Source organism: Cynocephalus volans, chromosome 16, assembly GCF_027409185.1.
Source record: "Cynocephalus volans isolate mCynVol1 chromosome 16, mCynVol1.pri, whole genome shotgun sequence".
Taxonomy (NCBI): domain Eukaryota; kingdom Metazoa; phylum Chordata; class Mammalia; order Dermoptera; family Cynocephalidae; genus Cynocephalus; species Cynocephalus volans.
Genome location: NC_084475.1, coordinates 15,534,807 through 15,554,473, shown reverse-complemented (window position 1 = coordinate 15,554,473; position 19,667 = coordinate 15,534,807). Strand labels below are relative to the sequence as shown.

Genomic DNA, 19,667 nt, shown 5'->3' with positions numbered 1-19,667 from the left:
GTGCTAGCTCAGCCTGCTCCGGGGACTGCTGCACCCCACTGGCGGCTGGCAGAAAGTGTAAGCGTAAAGCTGAGCCCTTGCGTTCCAAATCAAGCTGTCTGTCCTAGGATTCACACTTTCAGCGCTCCAGGAGTTATAGGAACCCCTGAACCCTCTGAGCATTTAGGTCTCAGCTCCCACTTTCTCCAATAACTGTCCCCATCGCATAAGGGGCCCATGGCCAGCCCCACACATGTGGGCACACAGACCACCAAGCGAAGCACAGGAAGCTGGGTGGGTCCTGCTCCCCCCACAGGACTGTGTGCAGCTGCAGAGTCCAGGCTTAGGGTCACAGGGAGCCCTACATGGTCCTCCTTCCAGCCATACCCTCCCCTCCGAGCCAAAGGTTACTCTAAAAGGGATCCAAGGCCAGAGAACAAAGCTCTTCAAAGAAAACACAGAGGCTGAAGTTTGGAGGAACTGGTTGAATTTCTGAAGGAGTTTCCTTAGAATAGCGGTGCCTGGCTTAGGGTGGGCAGGGATAGACAAACCCTCCCCGAGCTGCCCAGGCCTCTGAGGGTGGGAGCAGAAACAAAAGCTTAAGGCTGAGGCTGTTGCTATGCCCTGGAATGCAACAACCAGGAAAATCATGTTAATCAAGGAAACAAAAATCCCTCTAAACTCTGCCATACTGCACTCTAAAAAAAAAAGGAACAAAAATAAGATGCTTAAGCCACTGCTCTCAGAATGACATGCCCATGTCCACCGCAAGCTGTGGTTGCTGCAATGAGTCCCTTGGTCAGCTCTGGACCCAATCATCACATGAGGTGTTGTCGGGGAAGGCGACCTCTCGCCTGACCCTGTGATCCTTGCTTGATGCAGATTCCATGATGTCCCACGCAGGGTGGTAAGGGGACACCTGGGAGGATGAAGCACTCAGTGACGAGAAGGGGGACAAAGTCTGCTTTCTGATTGGGGCAAGACAGAAGAACATTCACCTTCCCTAAGGTAAGGGAAGAACAGTTCTCTAGAAAAATCAAATTTGTCAAGAAGGGAGATGCTGGTGCTGATTTGTACATCGATTCAGGGGTAACTGGGGAGGAGGGAAAGGGAGAGAGGTTGGGTGGGAGGCTGTCTTGGCCCTTGCAGCCCCCTGGGTGGCTGGAGTGCTTAGAGGTTGCTGAAGAGTTCGTTTTTCTTGCTCCAGTCCATCTGCGGGGCCCGCTTGCTGCCGCGCTTCTGGTGGGCCCTCTCTTTGGCCACAGCCAGGGAAATGTTGAAATCCAGGATAGGGTCGGAGGAGGAGGTAGACGACGGCGGCGCTGTAGAGTCCTGTCTATTGGGGCTGTCTTGGGAATTCAGCTGTAAAGAGGAGGGGGAGACAAAGGCAGGAGTTAGTCCCTGGTGAGGCTCCCTGATCATCAGCCTCAGTGAGGTGGCTCCTTTGGGGCTGTGCCCAGGGAAGCCGGTCACAAGAACAGAATGCGGCTCAGCATGTGACCTCAAAGGCAGGCTGGTGTGCCAGGAACAAGCGGGGCCTGGGAATTGGCTTCCTGTAACCCAGTCGCCGCCCCCTGCCCGGCCGGCCTGGCCCACCTACCTCCTCACTGCTATCACTGGAGGTGGATCTCGCAAGGGCTGGCCTGGGGCTCTCCGAGGCTGCCTCAGACAGGGCTTCACCACTGTTCTCCTGGCACAAAGAGCAGAGGTGTGGTTGCTGGGGGACGGGTGAGGAGGTCCTGATGAGGGAGGGAGCTCCCAGGAAGACGGCGGAGACCTCAGTCTGAGAAGTGCAGCTGGAGCCCTGGCCACCCACCCCCAATTCCCACTGCCTGAGCTGCCAGGGCTCCTCAGCGGATTTACATTTTAACATTCCTGAAAGGATCAGAGGGAAGCCTGGTTCCACTACCCAGGCAGGAGGGGTGGGAGGGACGCAGATCATCTTGGAGTTAGCTGAATTGCTCCCACTCCTGGGTCTTCCCAGTGTGGCCTTCAGGCACTGACTCGCTTTTTGGGCTAGTGACCAAGGAGGGGCTTCTTTGCTTGGCATGGGGAGCATGTGTGGTGCTCCTTGAACCTCCTGTGGCCCACCAGACTGTTTGCCTGGACTTGACCCTGGGAATCTTGAACCTTAATGCCAAAGCAGTCAAGCAGGGCCTGGAAGGAATAAGGTGAACGGGGACTTCTAGACCCACAGATGGGGTGACAGAAGGCTCAGGTCCGGGTCCGGGGACCCGCTCTGCTGCTGGGGCTCCCTGGGGAAGGGAAACCTTAAGCAGACCCTACAGAGAGCCCCCATTCCGTGGCCTGACTGATTTAGTCTGGCCCAGAGCGGACCCTTTGGCTGGGGCGCCGGTTTGGCGCTTCGCCCCTTCCTGGGTTCCTCCATGGCTTCAGTTGGCACCCAGCCCTGCCATCTCTTCCCCAGCCTCACTCCCTTTGCTGTTGCCCTGGGAGGAGGAGAGGAGGGGCTTTGTTCTTCCAACCCAGACTGGAAGTAGCAGGGGCCCAGCAGTGCACGGCCAGACACTGAAGCTCTGTTCTTGGGGGGAAGAATGGCCTCTTCTGTACGGTGGGGAGTTGGAGGCGGGGGCTTGTCACCCAAGATGGCAGGCCGCAGAGGGGCCCAGCCAGGCCTCTCGCTCCTGACAGCCCTGGCTGAGGGGTACACTGGCAGCTCTATAGCTTGGAGTTCAAGAAGGAGCTGGAACTGGGGCCCCTGAGATTTCAGCCTGAGCTAGATGGCTGTCCTCCCAGTCATGCCACCCTCTGACCCATCTCCTGCACCGCCAGGGTTGACAGCCAGAGGAGCTGGGGGTCTGCCCTTACCTTCTGTATCTCCCCATTGGTGAAAGGCTCAGGCAAGGGACCTAGGTGAAGGACAAGCAGAGGTGAGTCCAGAGGCTTTGGTGAGGAGATGGAGAGGAGCAGAGAGCTGTTGGGTTTGGACGAATAGTTAGATCTCACTCCCTAGGTCAGTGTTTAAAACTTTTCTGACTGCAACCCATTCTAAGTACATTTGCCATTTCCATGACCCAGCTCACACAAACACTGTGTGTATAGCAAAAGTTTTGCAGAACAATACCTGGACTCTTACTACAGTGCAGTGCTCTTTGATGTTTTTTATTTAATTTCACTTAAAAAAACGTGCTGGTCTCTACTTACTAAATTTATCTCATGAACCACTAATGGTCATAAGCTGTTTGAACAACGCATTGTCCTGGATGAGGTTGAAATTCCAGGCTGGCTGCCTAATTCCTACCTGGGAACTCCTACTTAGGAAGCTTGTGAAAAATACAGATCCCTGGGCTTGTCTGGTGGTAGTGGGTTATCAGAATTTATTAACATGAGTGTCACTAAAGTTCATATACAACCCCCCACTGCTAAATTTGACTGGCTTTAAAAAAGTAGATTCCTGGGCTTTGGCACTAGAGATTCTGATTCAGTGGGTCTGGGGTAGGCCTAGGAATCAACATTTTTCCAGTGTTTCACAGGTGATTGTGATATGACGCCAGAACTGGAGCCATACCCAGATTATGGTTAGTACCTGCCTCAGCTGAAAAAGAAAATAATCCCAACTCCTCCTACCTGTCAATCTGAAAGTGAGGGGGACAAGAAGGCTTAAGGATGTCCTGGGTGTCCCCTCCCCCAACCAGTTGGTGACAGGAGATGTCATCCTCACTGAGCTCCCTCAGGGTACAGGACCCACAGGGCTTCATGGGAAGGCTGTTCACCTGTGGGGACTGGTCAACCTGGGTGGGTTTCTTCTGAACTCAGCTTAAAATTCACATTTCTTTTATCTTGTTCTTGGTCCAGGGCACAGCCGGCCATACCTAACTCTCTCCTTTCCCTCCCTTTTGACACCCACCACCTTCCTACAGCCAGGCAGGGGACTGCTGGGACATAGGGACACTCACTTCCCCTCTCCTCCCAAGCCAGCCCCTTCCCCATTAGCTCCAAGCTGTTTCAGAGTGGTTGAGGTAAAGCCCTGTCAGCCTCTGAGAGGGGGACAGAGGTGGGGAGAGGGTGCTATCCTGGAGACTCAGGAGGGACCTGGGAGAAGACTGCCCCCAGGCCTCTCCCACTGCAGGTCCTCTGGCTAGAGGCACAATCCCCACGTACTCAGGGCCCTGCCCCCCAGCCAGAGGCACAAGAGTAGGAATGTGAGAGGGCTGATTATTGGGTGGAGGGGTGGGGGAGGATGCTGGAGGAGGCAGGGGGAGGTATCTGAGGAGCTGAGTAGAATCCAGATTTCATCTGTGTCTTCCCCTGCTAGGTCCCCAAGAACAAGGCTGGGGCTTCTCTGGGCCTCTGTCTCCCCCACACTGAGGAAGAGGATTTTCTGAGTTATCTAGTTTCCATGAACTTGAGAGACAAGGGTGAGATGGTGCCCCACCTCCCATGCTGAGTCTCTTGGAGACTTCTAGGAGCCATCCCCTTCTAGGAGCCCCCAGGACTCTGGATTGGGCCAGACAGGGACAGGGCCTCCCTGACAGGCCCCTCCAGCTGGGGATCTGAGTCATGTGGACCCCCTCCTACAATATGACCCTGACACCTAGGGGAGGCCCCACCCACTGCAAAGTCCAAGGAGGTTACACCCTCAGCATGACCCACTGAGCACCCCCAGGTGTCATCCTCCCAGGGAGAAAGTCCAGGCCAGGAAGCAGGGCGCTGCTTAACCCCTCCCTGCCCTGATGTAGCAACCATACCCCATTTGGCTTGGGCAGGGGGAGGTGCCAGGCTTGGCAGGGTGAAGGTGGGGGGTGGGGAGAGCAGGGGCCCAGGGACTGAAGGGGGACCCACTGCTCTCTAGAGCCAGCAAGCCCGAGTTTCCAAGACAACCTAAGAGAAGGGAGGGAGGAGGAACTGGGCCCCTGTCATTGCACTCTGATCTGACCATGCAAAGGCTGGAGGTTTCCCCAGAGTTAACCCTTTCCTTGCCATCAGCACTGACCTAAGAACTTGCTGATGGTGGAGGGGTTGGGGGCTCAGGCCTCCGTTGGGTGCTGTAGCTTCTGTCTGGAATCAGCTCTGTCCCACCTCTCTCACCATCCCTCATGCCAGGTTACCCCTTTCACATGCCATCCCCAGAAACCCACTGCCAATCCTTGCTTCCTCTCCCCTCACCCACACCTCTGGGCCTCTCCTGAAGAGGGAGGGAGTGTCCCAGCCAGGAAACTGCCCCCCTCCCCCCATCATCTGTGATACAGCAACATCCTGAGCACTGGCCAACATCCTTGACCTGGGGACTTCCAGCTCCAGGGCAATCAGCTGTCCACCCAGCTCACCATTCAGGTGCTCATGAGACGGGATCACTTTACACTTCTTGAAGAACTCGTCGGTTTCCTTGTCTACCACCAGCAGCTTGGTCTCATCCCCACCAGCCCTGATGGCGGACACCACGTCCCCATGCTGCTTGCCCTCCATGCAGACCCCGTTCACCTGTGGGGCGGGGTACACAGGTCTCAGTTCTGGGAAGGGCAGGCAGAGGAGGGAGGTCCAAGTCTGTTCTTGGCCAGCTGGAAATCTGGGGATACTGAGCCCTCCTTGTCTGTAGAGTCCTGAACTAGGCCAGGGGTCCTCCTACCCACTTGAAAGTCAGCTGGAGAGGCAGGACACATGGGAAAAGCCAAAGAAAATATCCAGAGGAGACTAAACAAACACAGCTGTGAGATGGATGGGAGAGATCTGGGAGGCCTGGGTTGGGCCCTGGCCCTTCTATGTACTTGCCATCTGACTTCCCTCTCTGGGCCTTGGTTTTTTCATGTGTAAAATGAGAAGTCTTGGGAGAGCTGATCTCCAGCTCTAAGGTTCTAGGACTCTGTGATTCTGGGACCTGCCCAAGTATTTGGTTTATATTTCCTCTCCAGGGGCACAGCACGAGAGCACAGAATGAAGGTCTAAAAGCCTAACTCAGGAGAAGGGGTTTATCACCCCTCTACCCCCACATGGGGTCCTCAGGCAGCAGCAAAGCTCGGGTGGCCCCAGGCATCCACCCAGATGGAGGGTGAATGACAGGCTGCTGAATGTGTCTGCTCAGTGAAGGAGAGACTGGGGTAGGAAAGGGGTCAGTCGGTCTGTCCATCTGTCCACCTGCCACTCCCCGCTCCTCCTTCCTCCCTCCTAGCCATCCGGCATCTCTGGGTTAGAAAGTGTGACAGCTGCCTGAGAAGCTGCTGATTTGCGGGGAGTGAGCTGGGAAGGAAAAGCATGGAAAGAGTTTGGGGAAGGCGGCAAGCAGCATCACCTCCACAATGCGGTCCTGGGCCTGCAGCCCCGAAGCCTCAGCCGGCGAGTCTGGGTCCACTGCCCGGATGAACTGGCCTGGCTTGGACTTGTCGCTGTGCAGGTTAAAGCCATAGCCATTGGCACCCTTCTTCATGGCACAGAGTCGAGGCCGAAGCTCACGCTGTGGGGATAAAGGAAGGTCCACGACCATTCCACAAGGTCCCAGGTCTGGCCTCCCCTGCCCTCTGCCTGACCCTGCCTCCCCCACCAGGGAAGGTTTGGAATAATGCAAATTTGCTTAGCTCCTACACAGCAATGCATGAGAATTCTGGCCCAGAACTCAGAAGACCTGTGTGGACACCTGGCATTGCAGCAAACTGCCTAGGTGACCCTGGGCAGGACAATGCCCCTGTCTGAGCCTTGGCTTCCTATTCTAGAAAGTGAGGGGTAGGACAAGGTTAGCTCTTAAGTCCCGTCCTCTTGATGTTCTAAGGTTAACCATATGTTAATTTGATCGATACTTTATCCCTCCATCAATAGCTTGGTCTGGCCCTCCTGGAGGGCGTGTGACACCCGTCAGCCTGGCTGGGTACCTGAGCCATGTGACTGGGGACCCCAGCCCCTTTGTTATCTGCAGCAGGGGAGGCAGGGGCTGGTGTTTACTGAAAGCTGGTCAGTGTGTTTACAGTAAACCCTTTCTCACCCACCTGGGCTCCCCACCAAGCCAAATGGCCTAGCCGAAAGAGAGCTGGAAGGAGCTAGATAACTAGAAATCTGGTGGGTGGCACAGCAAGGGGTTCTGGACAGGACAGGGCCATCCTCAGGAGCTCCAGGTCCAGCCAAGGGTACAGGTGGCAACAGAACCCCAGAGAGTCTGTTGATCCCCAAGGAGCCTGAATGGGGAGGGGGCTGTGAGCAGCAGGGCACATGGTGGATGTGGCCAGAAGAGTGTGGCCCACTGAAGTGGCACATGCAGATTTCTTTTGAGCACTCAACCCTCAGCTGAAAATGGTTTTCAACATCCTTGGTCCAACTCAAGCAGCTCAGGTTAGAAGCTGCAGCCCTAAGGCACACAGCATGATGGAGGGAATACAAGGGTCCACCTCCCTCTCCCCGCAGGCCTGGGGCAGGGCCCTGGCTGCTGTCCAGCCTGCCAGTCCTGGGTTATCACCGAGCACATCAGGTAATGAGCAGTGGACAGTCAAGCCCCGAGCCGGGTTCCAGCTGCCCCGCTTACTAGCTGTGTGACCTGGGGCAAGTCATTTCCTTCTCAGAGCCTCAGGTTCCTTATTTATATCCATTCTTACTGCCACCTGCCTCCTAGCGTTTCTGTGAGGCCTGTGAGATAATTAACACAAGTGGAGGTACTTCATAACTATAAAATCCCTGCATGTACCTAGACTCCACTATTACTGCTAATACTAATAAACAATTATATTGAGCTGAGAAGTGAGATTCTTGCGGGGAGGGTGGGGTGCCAGGTTGCTCTGTAACCCAGATCCCCAACTGGGAGTGGAGAAGGTGAGGGAGGGGTGGGAAGGAGTGAGGAAGAGGGCTTAAGGGCCTCCTGCCCCAACTTGCCAGCGGGAGGCAGCTGCCATCTACGGAGACTCAGTCCCCACCCTTTGCTCCGTGGGGGGTGGCTGGAGGGTGACTTTATCTTCCTTGAAATGCTTGGGCAGGTCTTTCTTGCCTATGTTTGAAGATGTTGGTGGGGGGTGTGGGGAGGCCAAGATGGCAAGGAGGGGTCACAGTTGGGCCTTGCCCTAGCTGCAGCCTACCCAAATCTGGGCTAGAGGCCCCTGAGCTATTCTCTCCTTCTCCTTCACCAGGGTCAAGGGTAGGGGCTCCTCACCCCCAACAACAACAAAGATAATTAAGTGAGCAGTAAAAAAGTGGGAGGCACACAGAGGGACCCTCTCCCCTGGGGCTGCTTGGGAAGCCAGAAGCCAGGGCAAGCGAAGCATCCTCTTCTCCTAGGTTCTCGTCACACCATCCCATTCCTCACCGCAGGGCCTGTTCCTAACTCACCCCACTGGTGTCTTCCCACCGCCCACCCTCCCACAGCCCTGCTGCCCCGGCAGCCCTCCAGGATTCAGTTCCGGGAGTGAGGCTCTTCTCCCCAGGAGCTAATCCCTCCACAAAACTCCCCCACCGGGCCCTCCCCCAGGGCCACATACGTGAGTGAGCAGGAACAGGTCTGACCAGTTGCCACCACCAGGACAGGCTCAGCTTTCTGCCTCAGCTAGACTGAGCTCCACACCTGGCCCTGCACCCTGAGAAGGTGGGGAGGGCAGACAGGGGGGCAGCTCTAATGCTCTGCACCTCTCCACCACCCTGCATGGTCCTTTCACTCCAAAGAACCTTCCCATAGCAACCTGGCTGGGGCTCATCAGCTCTATTTTTGAGATGGGGAAACTGAGGCTCAGAGATGTTAGGCTCACTGCCTGAAATCACACAGCCAGAGAGCTCTAACCCAGGTCTCTGACTTGGAACCCTTGCTCCTTCCACCACACTGTGAGCTGGTCCTTAAGGATCAAGTCCAGCCAGAAGCCGAGCAGGAGTCTGGCAGTGAAAGGCGGGCATGCGGCTCATCTCCTGGGAGGCAGCCGGGTGCTGATGAAACCACAGCCTTCCTTCCGGCTCCTTAGGGCCTCCTGCAGCCAGAGCAGAGGGATACAGTTTGGTGTGGCTGTGCTGGCTGCCCTCCAGATGCCCACTTCTGGCCCAGGTCTCTGTGCTGTGGCCTTCCCTTATGAATCCTCAGCAAGTTTCACCCCAGTACCTCTTGCCTAGTGACTATGTCATCAAAGCTCAGGGAGCCTTGCTTGCCTCTGCCAAAACCAAGCCCTGAGGATCAGGAGGAAATGGGGGGTCCAGCCTGAGGGGTTCAGGCCCCCTTCCCCCTGCACCGGGACCACTCTATTACTCTCTGGTTGACTTTTTTTGGCTTCAGGGCCCTGGCTGGACTGGAGGACGGGAAGCCCCTCCCCACAGCATTCGGATGTCTACAGAGCTCTATCTATCTGGCTAGCTCCTTCCTTTCACATGGGGAGGGGAGGGAACTTCCACTCTTGCAGGGAGACTCTTGCTTCTCTTCACCCTTTCCCCAGTAGGAGCCACTCAGCTGTCTCCAGGAGGTGTCACTGCCAGCTGCTGAGTCAGCCCATCAAGCAGGCCCATCCCAGCGAGGTAGAGGCTTGTGCCAGCAGGAGGATTCTCCTGGTGGTAGCCCCCGTGGGGATCTGTGGGGCCTGGCCTGTGGTCACCAGGCCAAGCACTGAGAATAGATGGGGAAGGGTGAGGCACATGGCTAGAGCTCAGCCACCATTGCTGTTGGGCCCTCAAACCTGCTCCAGCTGCAGCAGGGCTTGGGTTCTGCCTCTGGGGAAAGTGGGTAAATGGGGGCGAAGTCCAGAACATCTTGGGCTGGGCGTATGGCCCTCAGGAACTCAGGAGGGGCCTCATGCCATGATGCCAGCTCCAGAGGGGTCCAGAGTAGAGGTGGGGTTCAAGGGAAACATAGCCCTAAAGTTTGTTCGGCACCTCCCAATAAATTCTGAAGGGCAAGGTGGGACTCCCAGTGACAACAGCCTGTAACTAAAAATCAGGATCTGCTCAGAGAGGAGACTGGCAGAGACCATATGCGAGAGGAGGGAACATGAGGCAGTGGCAGCTGATCGGCAGTGCAGCTGCGCTGGGGAGGCTCGGGGCTGGATGGGCCTGAGACTCAACTTTCAGACAACGATGATGGCTTTCCAGAAAAAACTCTGCCAGGAGAGCTGTCTCCAGACCCCTCTCCCACCCTCAGGTTCCCAGGCCACACTTCATGGTCCTCTCCCCCAAGGAGCCCAGCCCCACCCCAAGTGGCCACCCCATCACTTCCACCCACACATAGCCCAGGGAGCGGATGGCGGGCACGGAATTCAATAGGCACCACCAGCAGCCACCTGGAAAGCTGGAGAAAGTTGATACCCTAATCCTGGTGACCGTCTCTGGAGAGCAGGCCCAGGGCCGCTCCCTGTTCCTCCTTGGGGGAGGGCTGCTGGGGAACAACGCCCCATTGAGCCCAGCCCCTCTCTGGCTGATGCCATGGTGATGGGCCCTATAGGAATAGCCAGGCTGCTTCCCCACCTTCCTGCAGGCCAGCCCGTTCTGTGCCCCAACGGAGATGGGCTGAAGGAGCAGGAAGACCACCAGGGTGGCTGGGAGAACAACAGAGGTGGTTCCCACCTCCCAAGACTGTCCTTCCTCCACCAGCCCAGCTCAGCCCCAGCCCAGGGCTCTTGTTTATGCAAATAAGAACAATGTTCTGCTGCCCAATACGGGGCAGTCATCCCTCACAACGGGATGGAAGGGATGGGGGCAGGGAGAAGGACTCTGACAGTTCTGGTGGGGCTGGGGTAGGGACTATGTTCGGGATATGCTGGGGTAGGGACTATGTTGGCCATGGCTGCTCTTTGAGGTAAGTCAGTTTGTTCCATGGATTCTGGGGATACAGGCTTGCACCTGGTGCTGGCTCCTCAAAGAAGCCAGGATAGAGAGAGCTGGCCTTGCGTGGGGGTGTCGTATGATGGGGCAGCATGGGGGCACTGTCCTTTGGGCAGGCTGGGAAGTGACCAGGCTCAGAGTACTGGGCCAAGGATCCTATCTCACCCTAGGCTTGGCTGCCACTGACCCCGTGTACCCCATGGCCCCGATGTCATCTCATTTTACCCTACAGGACACCCTCCCCCTGCATCCCCCAGGACTGTGCAAGCTGAGGAATGTTGGATACCTCCATTGCAAAAAAGGATGCTACTCCTAGCCTTTGATCTTGTACTACCTATTTCTCAGCAGGAAGTTCCTTTCCAGGAGCCCAGCAGAGTGGGAACCAGGAGGGAGACATAAACTAAAGCGGGGGCTTCTCCTCTGACACCCCCAGGACTGGGAGGCCCTGGGCCAGGTTCTCCCTTTGGCTAGTAGTCTCTCCTCTCAGTGCCAGCCAGAGAGACCCAGAGTGGGGCAGAGTTTGGCTCAGGTCCCTCAGGGTTGGGCAAGCCTGGGATGGAGCAGGCTGGTACCTGGGCTGCTGCCTGGCTGGCCTCCATCCAGGGTCGGCACTCCACCAGCATTCCTCCTCATCCCTCACCCTCCTCCCAGAAGTCTCTGGATTTAACTCTATGGGCTGTCCCAAGAAGCTATGTAAGGACCTTCCAGGAACTTGTGAAATTGGGGCTTGCCACTAAAGTAACAAATAGCAGCTACTGTTTCCTGACCACTTACCAAGCCAGGCACTGTGCTAAGGGCTTTATGTGCACTCACGTTTTCTTGTTAAAATCCAATTATAACCCTGCAAATAAGGTATCGTTGCCTGCATTTCACAGATAAGGAAACCCAGGTTCAAAAGGGTGAAGCCAATTGCTCACCTACATACAGCTGACAGGTGGAGAAGATGGGATTTGATGCAGATCTAGAGCAGCACTGTCCAACAGAAATATAATGCCAACCATGTGTGAAATTGAGAATTTTCTAGTGGCCACATTAAAAAGTAAAAAGAAATAAGAGAAATTAATGGCAGTTGTCCTACCCCGAGGGGAAGAAAGGCTTTAGTCAACAGTCAAGGCCAGACTCCGGGGGGCTCTTTGTACTACTGAAGAGAGCCCCAGAGCCAGCAGGATGGGGTGTGTGGGGAGTGAGAGTGGGGTTAGAGACCTGGTTACCAGACTCACAGCACAGCCCAACCCATCAATTGAGAAGGGGTGGGAACAGGATCCTGCCTCATGGGGGCTGAGGTACTGGAAGGGTACCCTGCTGGGCACAGGAGCTCCTGGAAGCCCTGGACCCTTGCAGGAAGCTGGTTAAAGCAGCCTGAATTTACATGACTGTGATGGCCCTGGTGTGGCCCAGAATATGATGGGCAGAGATGCTTACTCAGCTGAAGTCAGGCCCTCAAGCACAACCCAACTGTGGGGCTGTAAGAATGTGCAGACACTACAGTCAGAGAGCTGGGTCCCTGCTCTATGGCCAGGGCTCACTGGCTGAGAGTCCTGGGGCTGGCCAATTTAACTGATGGAGCCTCAGTCTCCACCGGTAGAGAAGAAACCAGTACCTGCCTCACACGGCAGTCATACGGATTACATGACATAGACATGTTTGGTACTTAGACACAAATTGTGCCAGACACAAATAATAGCTATCCTGCATTGAACACTTACTATCAACTTACAAAATGCAGAAAACACCTAATCTGCAGGACTACTGTGGAGGAAATCAATGAAATGCCTGTCTATATCTTTATGACACAGGATGGGCAACTAGTAGGCACACTACAAATCTGAGTTTCCTTCCCAGGGCCACCTGACTGAGAGCAGCAGAGGCAGAGGAACACCTGTTACTGGGGTCCAGAGCTCTGGTTTCTCTCTGTAAAGGGGCCTGCAGTGCTGACAAGACCTTGGCTTGAGTTTTCCTTTTTCCCTTAATTCCTAAGTACATCCCTACTTTCCCAGGGACCCCTGGGATAGAAAGTCTGGGGAAGGGGAGAAGGGCCTTCATCTACATGGGGTTCCTTGAAGCCCCTTTCTACCTTTAAGAGAATCATCTCCAGAATTAACTAACAGGCACCTGAAGGTAAGAACCAGGGGCTACACTGTTTCGCCAGTGGATAAAGATATCCCAGTATATGACTTAAGAGCAAGAACCAATACACAAACTGTCACCTCCCCTATCCATTTCAATTCTGAACATCCAGCAGCTCAAGCCCTGTTCTGTCCTACCAAAGCTCCATCTTATGGCCTGCCTGCCCTGGGAAAGAGGGTGGTAGCCTGCAAGTTAATTGAGCCCATCCTCCCACCTGCCTACCTGGGGTGCCTGTACTGTCCCTGCCTCTGGGATCAAGGTCAGGGCTGGCAGGAACCCACCTGTATTAGATTGAATTATGTCCCCCCCAAACTCCTTTAAGTTTGAATTGTGTCTCTCAGCTTTTAATGTATCGGAAACTTGGCCCCCACTATGACTGTTAAGAGGGTGGGGAAATCTTATTATGGTAATTGAACGGTGGAGCCTTAAAGAGGCTATTAGACTGTAGGACCATACTGTAGTGAATGGATTAAAAACGGTGGTCAGGGGCGCGGCTCTGAGAGCTTTAAAAGAAGAGAGAAGATTGTCTTTCTGCTTCCACCATGTTAGACCCCCTGGGTCACTGTTGCCACCACCAGAAAGACCTTGGACTTCCCAGCCTCAGAAACTGTAAGCAATAAATTTTATTTTTCTTATAAATTACCCAGTTCCATGTATTTTGTTATAAGCAACAGAAACAGACTAATACACCATCCCAAGCTGGGCACTTTCATACACACACCTATCAACTCACCGGATTTTCCCAACAACCTGCATGTGGGTCCCGGTATCCCCATTCACAGAAGTGGAAGCTGAGGCAGGCAGGGAACGATGAACTCCTAGGGTCCCAGAGCCAGCAAGTGGCAAAGCTGGGATTCAAGCACTGATCTGGCTGACCCCACAGCCCAGACTTCTGGTTTTCTAGTCTTAAAATGGAAGCTGCTAGCAGGCAAGAAAGAGGAGTAGGTAGGTTCCATCTGGAATTCCAATCTCTGGGTGTGCTGGAAGCACAAACAAGCCCAGGTGTGCTGCAATAGGATGAGTGAAGACAAAGGTCCCTCACAGCTGTTCTGTATTAATTAATTCAAAAAAAAAAAAAAAAAAAAAAACCATATTGAGTACATCCCTACCGGGTGCCAAGCACAGCTCTGGGGATATAAACACAAATTAGCCATAGCTGTTGCCTTTGGTGCTTACCATGCAGTGGAGGAGGAGGTCACAGACAGGTAATTAAAATCGTTCATGTTCTGAGAGATAAAAGATGTAAGGACAAAGAACAGCAGGAAAGGAGGTGCTAACTGCCTAAGGGATCAAGGAATGGCTCCACAGGAGGTTAGCCGTGGCAAGTGTGCCCAGCGAAGAAGGGCCCAGGATTCCCAGCTGGAGGAACATCAGGGTGTGTAGGCTCAGAGACCAAAAGAATTCGGACCCTCGGTGTGGTTTAGGGGTCAGGGGGCAGTGGTGAGAGCAGGCTGCCAGATGGTGAAGGGCTGAGGAACAACATAATAATTATTAAACAACAGTGCCCACTGATTGGGTACTTACTGAGTACCAGGCTTGGCCCCACTCGAGAGGCAGATCCAGTGCTAGCTGCTCATTGGTGGGTGTGCAAGAACCACTGTGAAATATTTATGAAGCACAACAACGGTGTTTATTGAGCACTTACTTAGTGCCAGGCATTGAGCCACCTGCTTTGCATACACCCTGTGTAATCTCGACAACCCCGTGGGGTGGCTGCCATCACCCCCAGCTTACACAAGAGGAAAGGGAGGCATAGAGAGGTGAAGTAACCTGGTTTAAGGCAGCCCAGCCAGCACAGCCCGGCTGGTTCAGGCCTGCCCAGCCATCATGGGGACCCAGGCTCAAGGGGTTAGGCCTCATCTTGTGACTGGGGGTGAATGGGGCGGGGGGGACAGGGGTTTTAAGCAGGGGAGCGCCAGGGTGGGTGTTGCTGCTCCTCCCTCCCCATGGGTGGTTGTAGGGAAAGCCACCTCCATCCACCTCCTCAGGCCTAGACTGAACAGCGTGGACGGCCGCGGCTACAGGCACCCCTCCCTGCTACCCTGTATCATTCTTGACCCAATGAGATGCCACCCAGCCAACCACTCTCTGTGTGGCACTCTCCACTTACATGGTCTTCACTTATGAGGACTAGGGAAGACAACGCAACAGCCCTCACTTTGCAAATAAATTCAGGCTAAAACTAATGCGCAAATCTCAATTTGATGCTTTATATAGGAAAGGGATGCCTTTTAGGGAAAAAAACCCAGCTCTTACAATGTTTATCAACATTTTTTTGCAATAAGTAGCTGGGTCACCTGCAGGCTCACCATAAAAAGCATGGGAATTTTCTACTAGAGGGACTTAACAGTGCTGACTGGCTATGAATAAGGTTGAAGGAGTTGGTTGCACAGAGCTGGGATTCAAATACCTGGACATAAAGGAGCTCAATTCAGCATCCAGTAGGGGCTCAAGTATTTCTCATTATTACTAAAATTCCAGAGAAGGCGGGCATCACATCACCCAATGCCCCCATTTTATAGATGGGAGAACCAAGGCTCTGAGGACTATGACTTATCTGGTGTCCCCAGGATTTGCTGGAGGTGGTTCTTCTCCTTGTCTCTTGGCCTAATGAAGTACTCACAAGTGTCTGTGTCGCACCACCATCTGGGAGAATTCAATTCTGTGCTCACTCAAGAGGACAGCCCAGAGAGCAGGAAGCCCAAGCCTGCCAACTTTTCACATGGCATTGGCGGGAGCGGGTATGCTATGCCAAACTTCCACGTTAGCCTCCCCCAGGTCCTCTGGCACCCTGTAGCATAAACAAAAGGGCAAAGGGAGGAGCCGAACATAACTGCAACTCGGGGCGGGATTACCCGTGCTGGTGCCAAAGTCCAAAAAGAAAAAGGCAAATTGATGGACTCAGCACAAGCACGAAGTTCAAACTGCATTTCTGCCTGGGACCAGAGGTCGTGGGTTCTAACTTCCTGGTGGCAACCCCCTGCCAGGGATGCTCTGACCCCTCCCCAACCCCTCGCCAGATTGACAGTGGCAGGAAGTAAGAGCCTGGCGGCCCTGGCATTCCCGGCACACAGCTCTGGCTGGACAGGGCTCCTGGTGACCTCACTTCCTTCACTTCCACCAAACCAGTTAGTCCTCCCGGGCTCCACCTTCTACATTAATGTTGGACTGTGCGCCTTTTCTCTGTCCAGGGAGGATACTCCTGGCCCCACAGGCACCACTGCTGTATGCTGCCACCAGGAAGAGAGCTGGTGCATGCTGAAGGGGTCCTGGGAAGCCCAGGCCGTGCTCTCCACAGTCTGTACCCTGAGGCCTCCCACTTCACTCTCTAGGGACGGGAGGCTCAGCACAACTCCTATTTTGCCAGCTGCTCCTCCTGCAGCTGACCCAAACCGGGACTGTTTGGGGAAACACCAAACATGGGCAAAAAACAAACAGCCTGCTTGCTGTCCGGGCACTGGAATGAGCAGTGAAATGCCAGGGCCAGGCCACCTGCCCACGGTGAGCCCTGCTGGCCGCTGCCCACCCCGTGCTACCCGGACCACTCACTCCCCTCTTCCCCCCCAGCCATCTTCTCCAAAGTCCTCCCTCCGGCTCCCTGATACAAGCTAGAGTTTACTCCTCACATTCCTGAGAATCATAAATCCTCCTGGATGGCAGAGCCCCCCCACCCCCGCATCGCCCTGAGACGGTGGGGCTTCCTCTCTCTTAGAAGTCACACTGGACTCCGGGAGGAGAAAGTCCAGCGGGGCTGAAGTTAATGATACACACACCAGCGGGCTGAGGGGGTGGGGGAGGGTGGTAGGTGCGGAGAGGGCCTCCCAGCGCCGGGGCTCCGCGCAGAAAGATTGTTACCGCCCCAGCTTTTCGAAGTCGGGGCCTTGCTCACTTTCTCCCCAGCTTCAGTTATCACCCACAGGGGCCGCAGAAGAAGCTGGCACCTCTGGGGCAGAGGGGCCCTCCTCCCTGCCCAGCTGCGGGGCGGGATTGAGGGTTTCCAAGGAGAGGGAGCAGACACAGAACCGAGGAAAAGGGGCCTGGGCTCCCCTGCGCCGCCCTCCCGAAGGCCAAAGGTCAAGAGGTGCAGGCGGCAAAAGCGCTCAGGCTTCCAGCCCGGCCTGGGAGGGGGATGGGGTCGCGAGGACGCAACCCCAAGGCAGCCTAGGAACTGCCAGGGCGCCCGGTCGGCGGGCGGAAGCCGTCTCCCCCTCGCGGCTCGAGTTTCAGACAGACGACAGCGAACGCCTGGGTGTCTCCCGGATCCCCCCTCCCGGCCCGGGCCGACTTACCCGCTCGGGGTGGCTCTTCTCGGCCTCGCGTGGCTCATTTTGGTCGCCAACCCCCTGCGCCCCGGCGGCGGCCGGCGGCTCGGCCTGCCCCGGTCCTAACTGGGCGCGCAGCAGCTCCTCCCGGGCCTGGACGCTGAGCTTCTGCAGCTGCTCGTCCGCCTCGGGGTCGACCACCAGTAGGCGCACGGCGTTGAGCGCGGCGCGGATGCGGCTCACCACCTGCTGGTGGGTCTCCTTCTCCACGTTCTCGCCGTTCACCTCCACCAACCGGTCCCCGGCCAGCAGCCCCGCCTTCTCGGCCGGCGAGCCGGGCTCCACCAGCCGGATGTACTGGCCCGCCTTCCCCTTCTCCCCGTGCAGGTGGAAGCCGTAGCCGTTCGGACCCTTCTCCAGGCAGCAGAGCCGGGGCAGGGGCGCCTCGGCCGCCACGTCCGCGCTCATCTCGCCCTGCGGTGTCTCAGAGGCGCGACGCGGAGTCCGGGTACAGGACGGCCCGGCCCTGCGAACCGGGAGGCGGGGAGAGCGCAGCAGGGAATCCCGCGCCGCCGGACGGGCGGAGCGAGCAGGTGTCCCGGAGACGGGCGGCGGCGCGGCGAACTGCGGGGAGCCCAAACCGACCGCGGACCAATCCCCGCCCCGCGCGGCGTCTGAGCGCTCCAGAACCCGCCCCGACTTCTTACCCCGGGGGCGTGGCCGCACCGAGGGTGTGGACCACCACGGACCAATCAGAGATCAGAGGCAGAAGCGGGTGAACGACGCCGGCCAATGGGAACGCTCGGGGGCGGGGCCTGCGCTCGGCGAGGCGCCCCGCGGCGGGCGAAGAAAGGCTCAGGAAGTGGAAGTGTTTGTCACTAAGTGGCCGGAGTTGGCCGGGGGGCGGGGCTCGGGGCGCGCTCCCAGTCCCGGGCGGAGGGGCCCGCAGTCTCCGTCCTGGTTTCCCCTACCTGTGGCGTGGACCGAGAAGAGCCAGCCTTCGGGTAAAGGACCTGGGATACATCTCGGATCGAGAGGGAGCTGCTGCTGCAGGGGAAACCGCTCCAACGGCCTCAGGAATGAGGCGGAGGTCTTCCTCGCACCCAAGGGTTGTTTGAATAACGGTATTTTTCCGTTCGTGGAATCACTCTGCGCTGTCTCAGGACCGGCTTATAGGGGTGCAGGCTGTGATCTCTGCTGGGAAGGTGCTGAGGCTCAGCAGAGAGCCCGAGGCTTCGCGGGGCAACGCACTCGGGATAGGCCGCCTAGGGCAATGGCATTGGTGCTGGCGTCAGCGTTTGGCTAGGGGGGTGGGGTGGGGAGAGGCAGAACAGAGTCCGGTAATCAACCTCTGGGTACACTCCACAGGGAAAGGAGCCCAGGCTTTTTTCAATAGACAAAGAAAAACGATTGGACTGTAAGATAAACCTTCCAGCTCCCTCTTGCCAGATGAGAGGCTGGTCTCAGAGGCTGGGGGGAGGGGGGAGGTGACCAGTTGGGGACATTGAAGGATGAGGATCGATTTTGGCAGTAATGACAGTCTCCCCCCCCCCCCCAATAACAATCCCTTCAACACGATTCGCCCTCCCAGACCCACCTCAAATAAACCGGACAGGGTGTATTTTCCAAAATACTGCAATTTAATTCTGAAAAACACAAATGCTAGAGACCCAGAGCTGTCTATGTGGTTGGATCTCTTGCAACCTGCCATGGGCCCCAGAAGAGACTGGTAAGGTCAGGCTACTCCTTGCTGCACTTGGGAGAGGCCACGTAGAACTTCCTTATTGGGCCCAAGTTGGAGCTGCTGACTCTGTGCAGAGAGCAAGATTTCTGCCTTGAAAGCATATGCAGTGGCCTCAGAAATGTGCAGTGCATACTTCTTTTTCACCCCCCTCCCCTGTTCCTGGCCTGTAGAACTGGAGTAAAGGTGCCTGTAGGTCACGACCTGCACCTCTGTATGTCTCTGTAGATCTCCTGCCCTCTTCCAACTGCTGGGCTCAGAGCTTTGGGAGACATGTGAACTTGGTTGCATATGAATTCCTAGTTGCCTCTCTCCCCACCCCAGACTTACCCTCAGTACCTTGTTTTGTACACAGTGCATTGGTTTACTTAAGAATGGATGACCTCCCACTCCCTAACCTGACCCAGTAGGAGAGCTAAAGCAGTTTTCGCTCTGTTGTCTGTCTGAGAAGTTAAAAAAAAAAAAAAAAAGACAATGGTGGTAAGGGAGGAGGAGGCAGAGCTTGGAGCTTGGGTTTAGGGGGACATATGTCAGGTGAGGTTTGCTCAGTTCTGTCTCCCACCTGCTCCAGGAGCCAGAGGATTCACTTTATCTGGCTCTAATCCAATAGAGCTAAGCACTACAGCTACTTAAAGTCGTAGTCTGTGAGGCTGCATATCTGCCAAAGGATTGGGACAAGAAGAAAAATCTTTTCCAAGTTCTGAACTTAGGTGTCTAGGGGCACAAACAGAAAGGTAGATAAGATAGGGATTCAGGAGGGAGAGGATGCCCTGGGATCTGAGGCCGAGAGAACAGAAAGCAGGAACCAATGTTTCCAGGTGTCCCAATGTGCTTGTGTG

At 55.7% G+C, this 19,667-nt stretch overlaps 1 protein-coding gene across 1 annotated transcript; it reads right to left on the bottom strand.

Annotated features, from left to right (window-relative positions):
• Window positions 1–462: 462 nt before the first annotated feature.
• On the bottom strand, window positions 463–17,741 carry NHERF1 (NHERF family PDZ scaffold protein 1). Its single transcript, XM_063080945.1, has 6 exons — window positions 17,115–17,741; window positions 6,227–6,388; window positions 5,268–5,421; window positions 2,809–2,849; window positions 1,580–1,669; window positions 463–1,341 (listed from the first exon to the last, which is right to left on the bottom strand). The coding sequence occupies exons 1-6, from the start codon at window positions 17,553–17,555 to the stop codon at window positions 1,150–1,152; spliced, it is 1,080 nt and encodes a 359-aa protein (XP_062937015.1). The 5' UTR covers window positions 17,556–17,741; the 3' UTR covers window positions 463–1,149.
• Window positions 17,742–19,667: the final 1,926 nt, after the last annotated feature.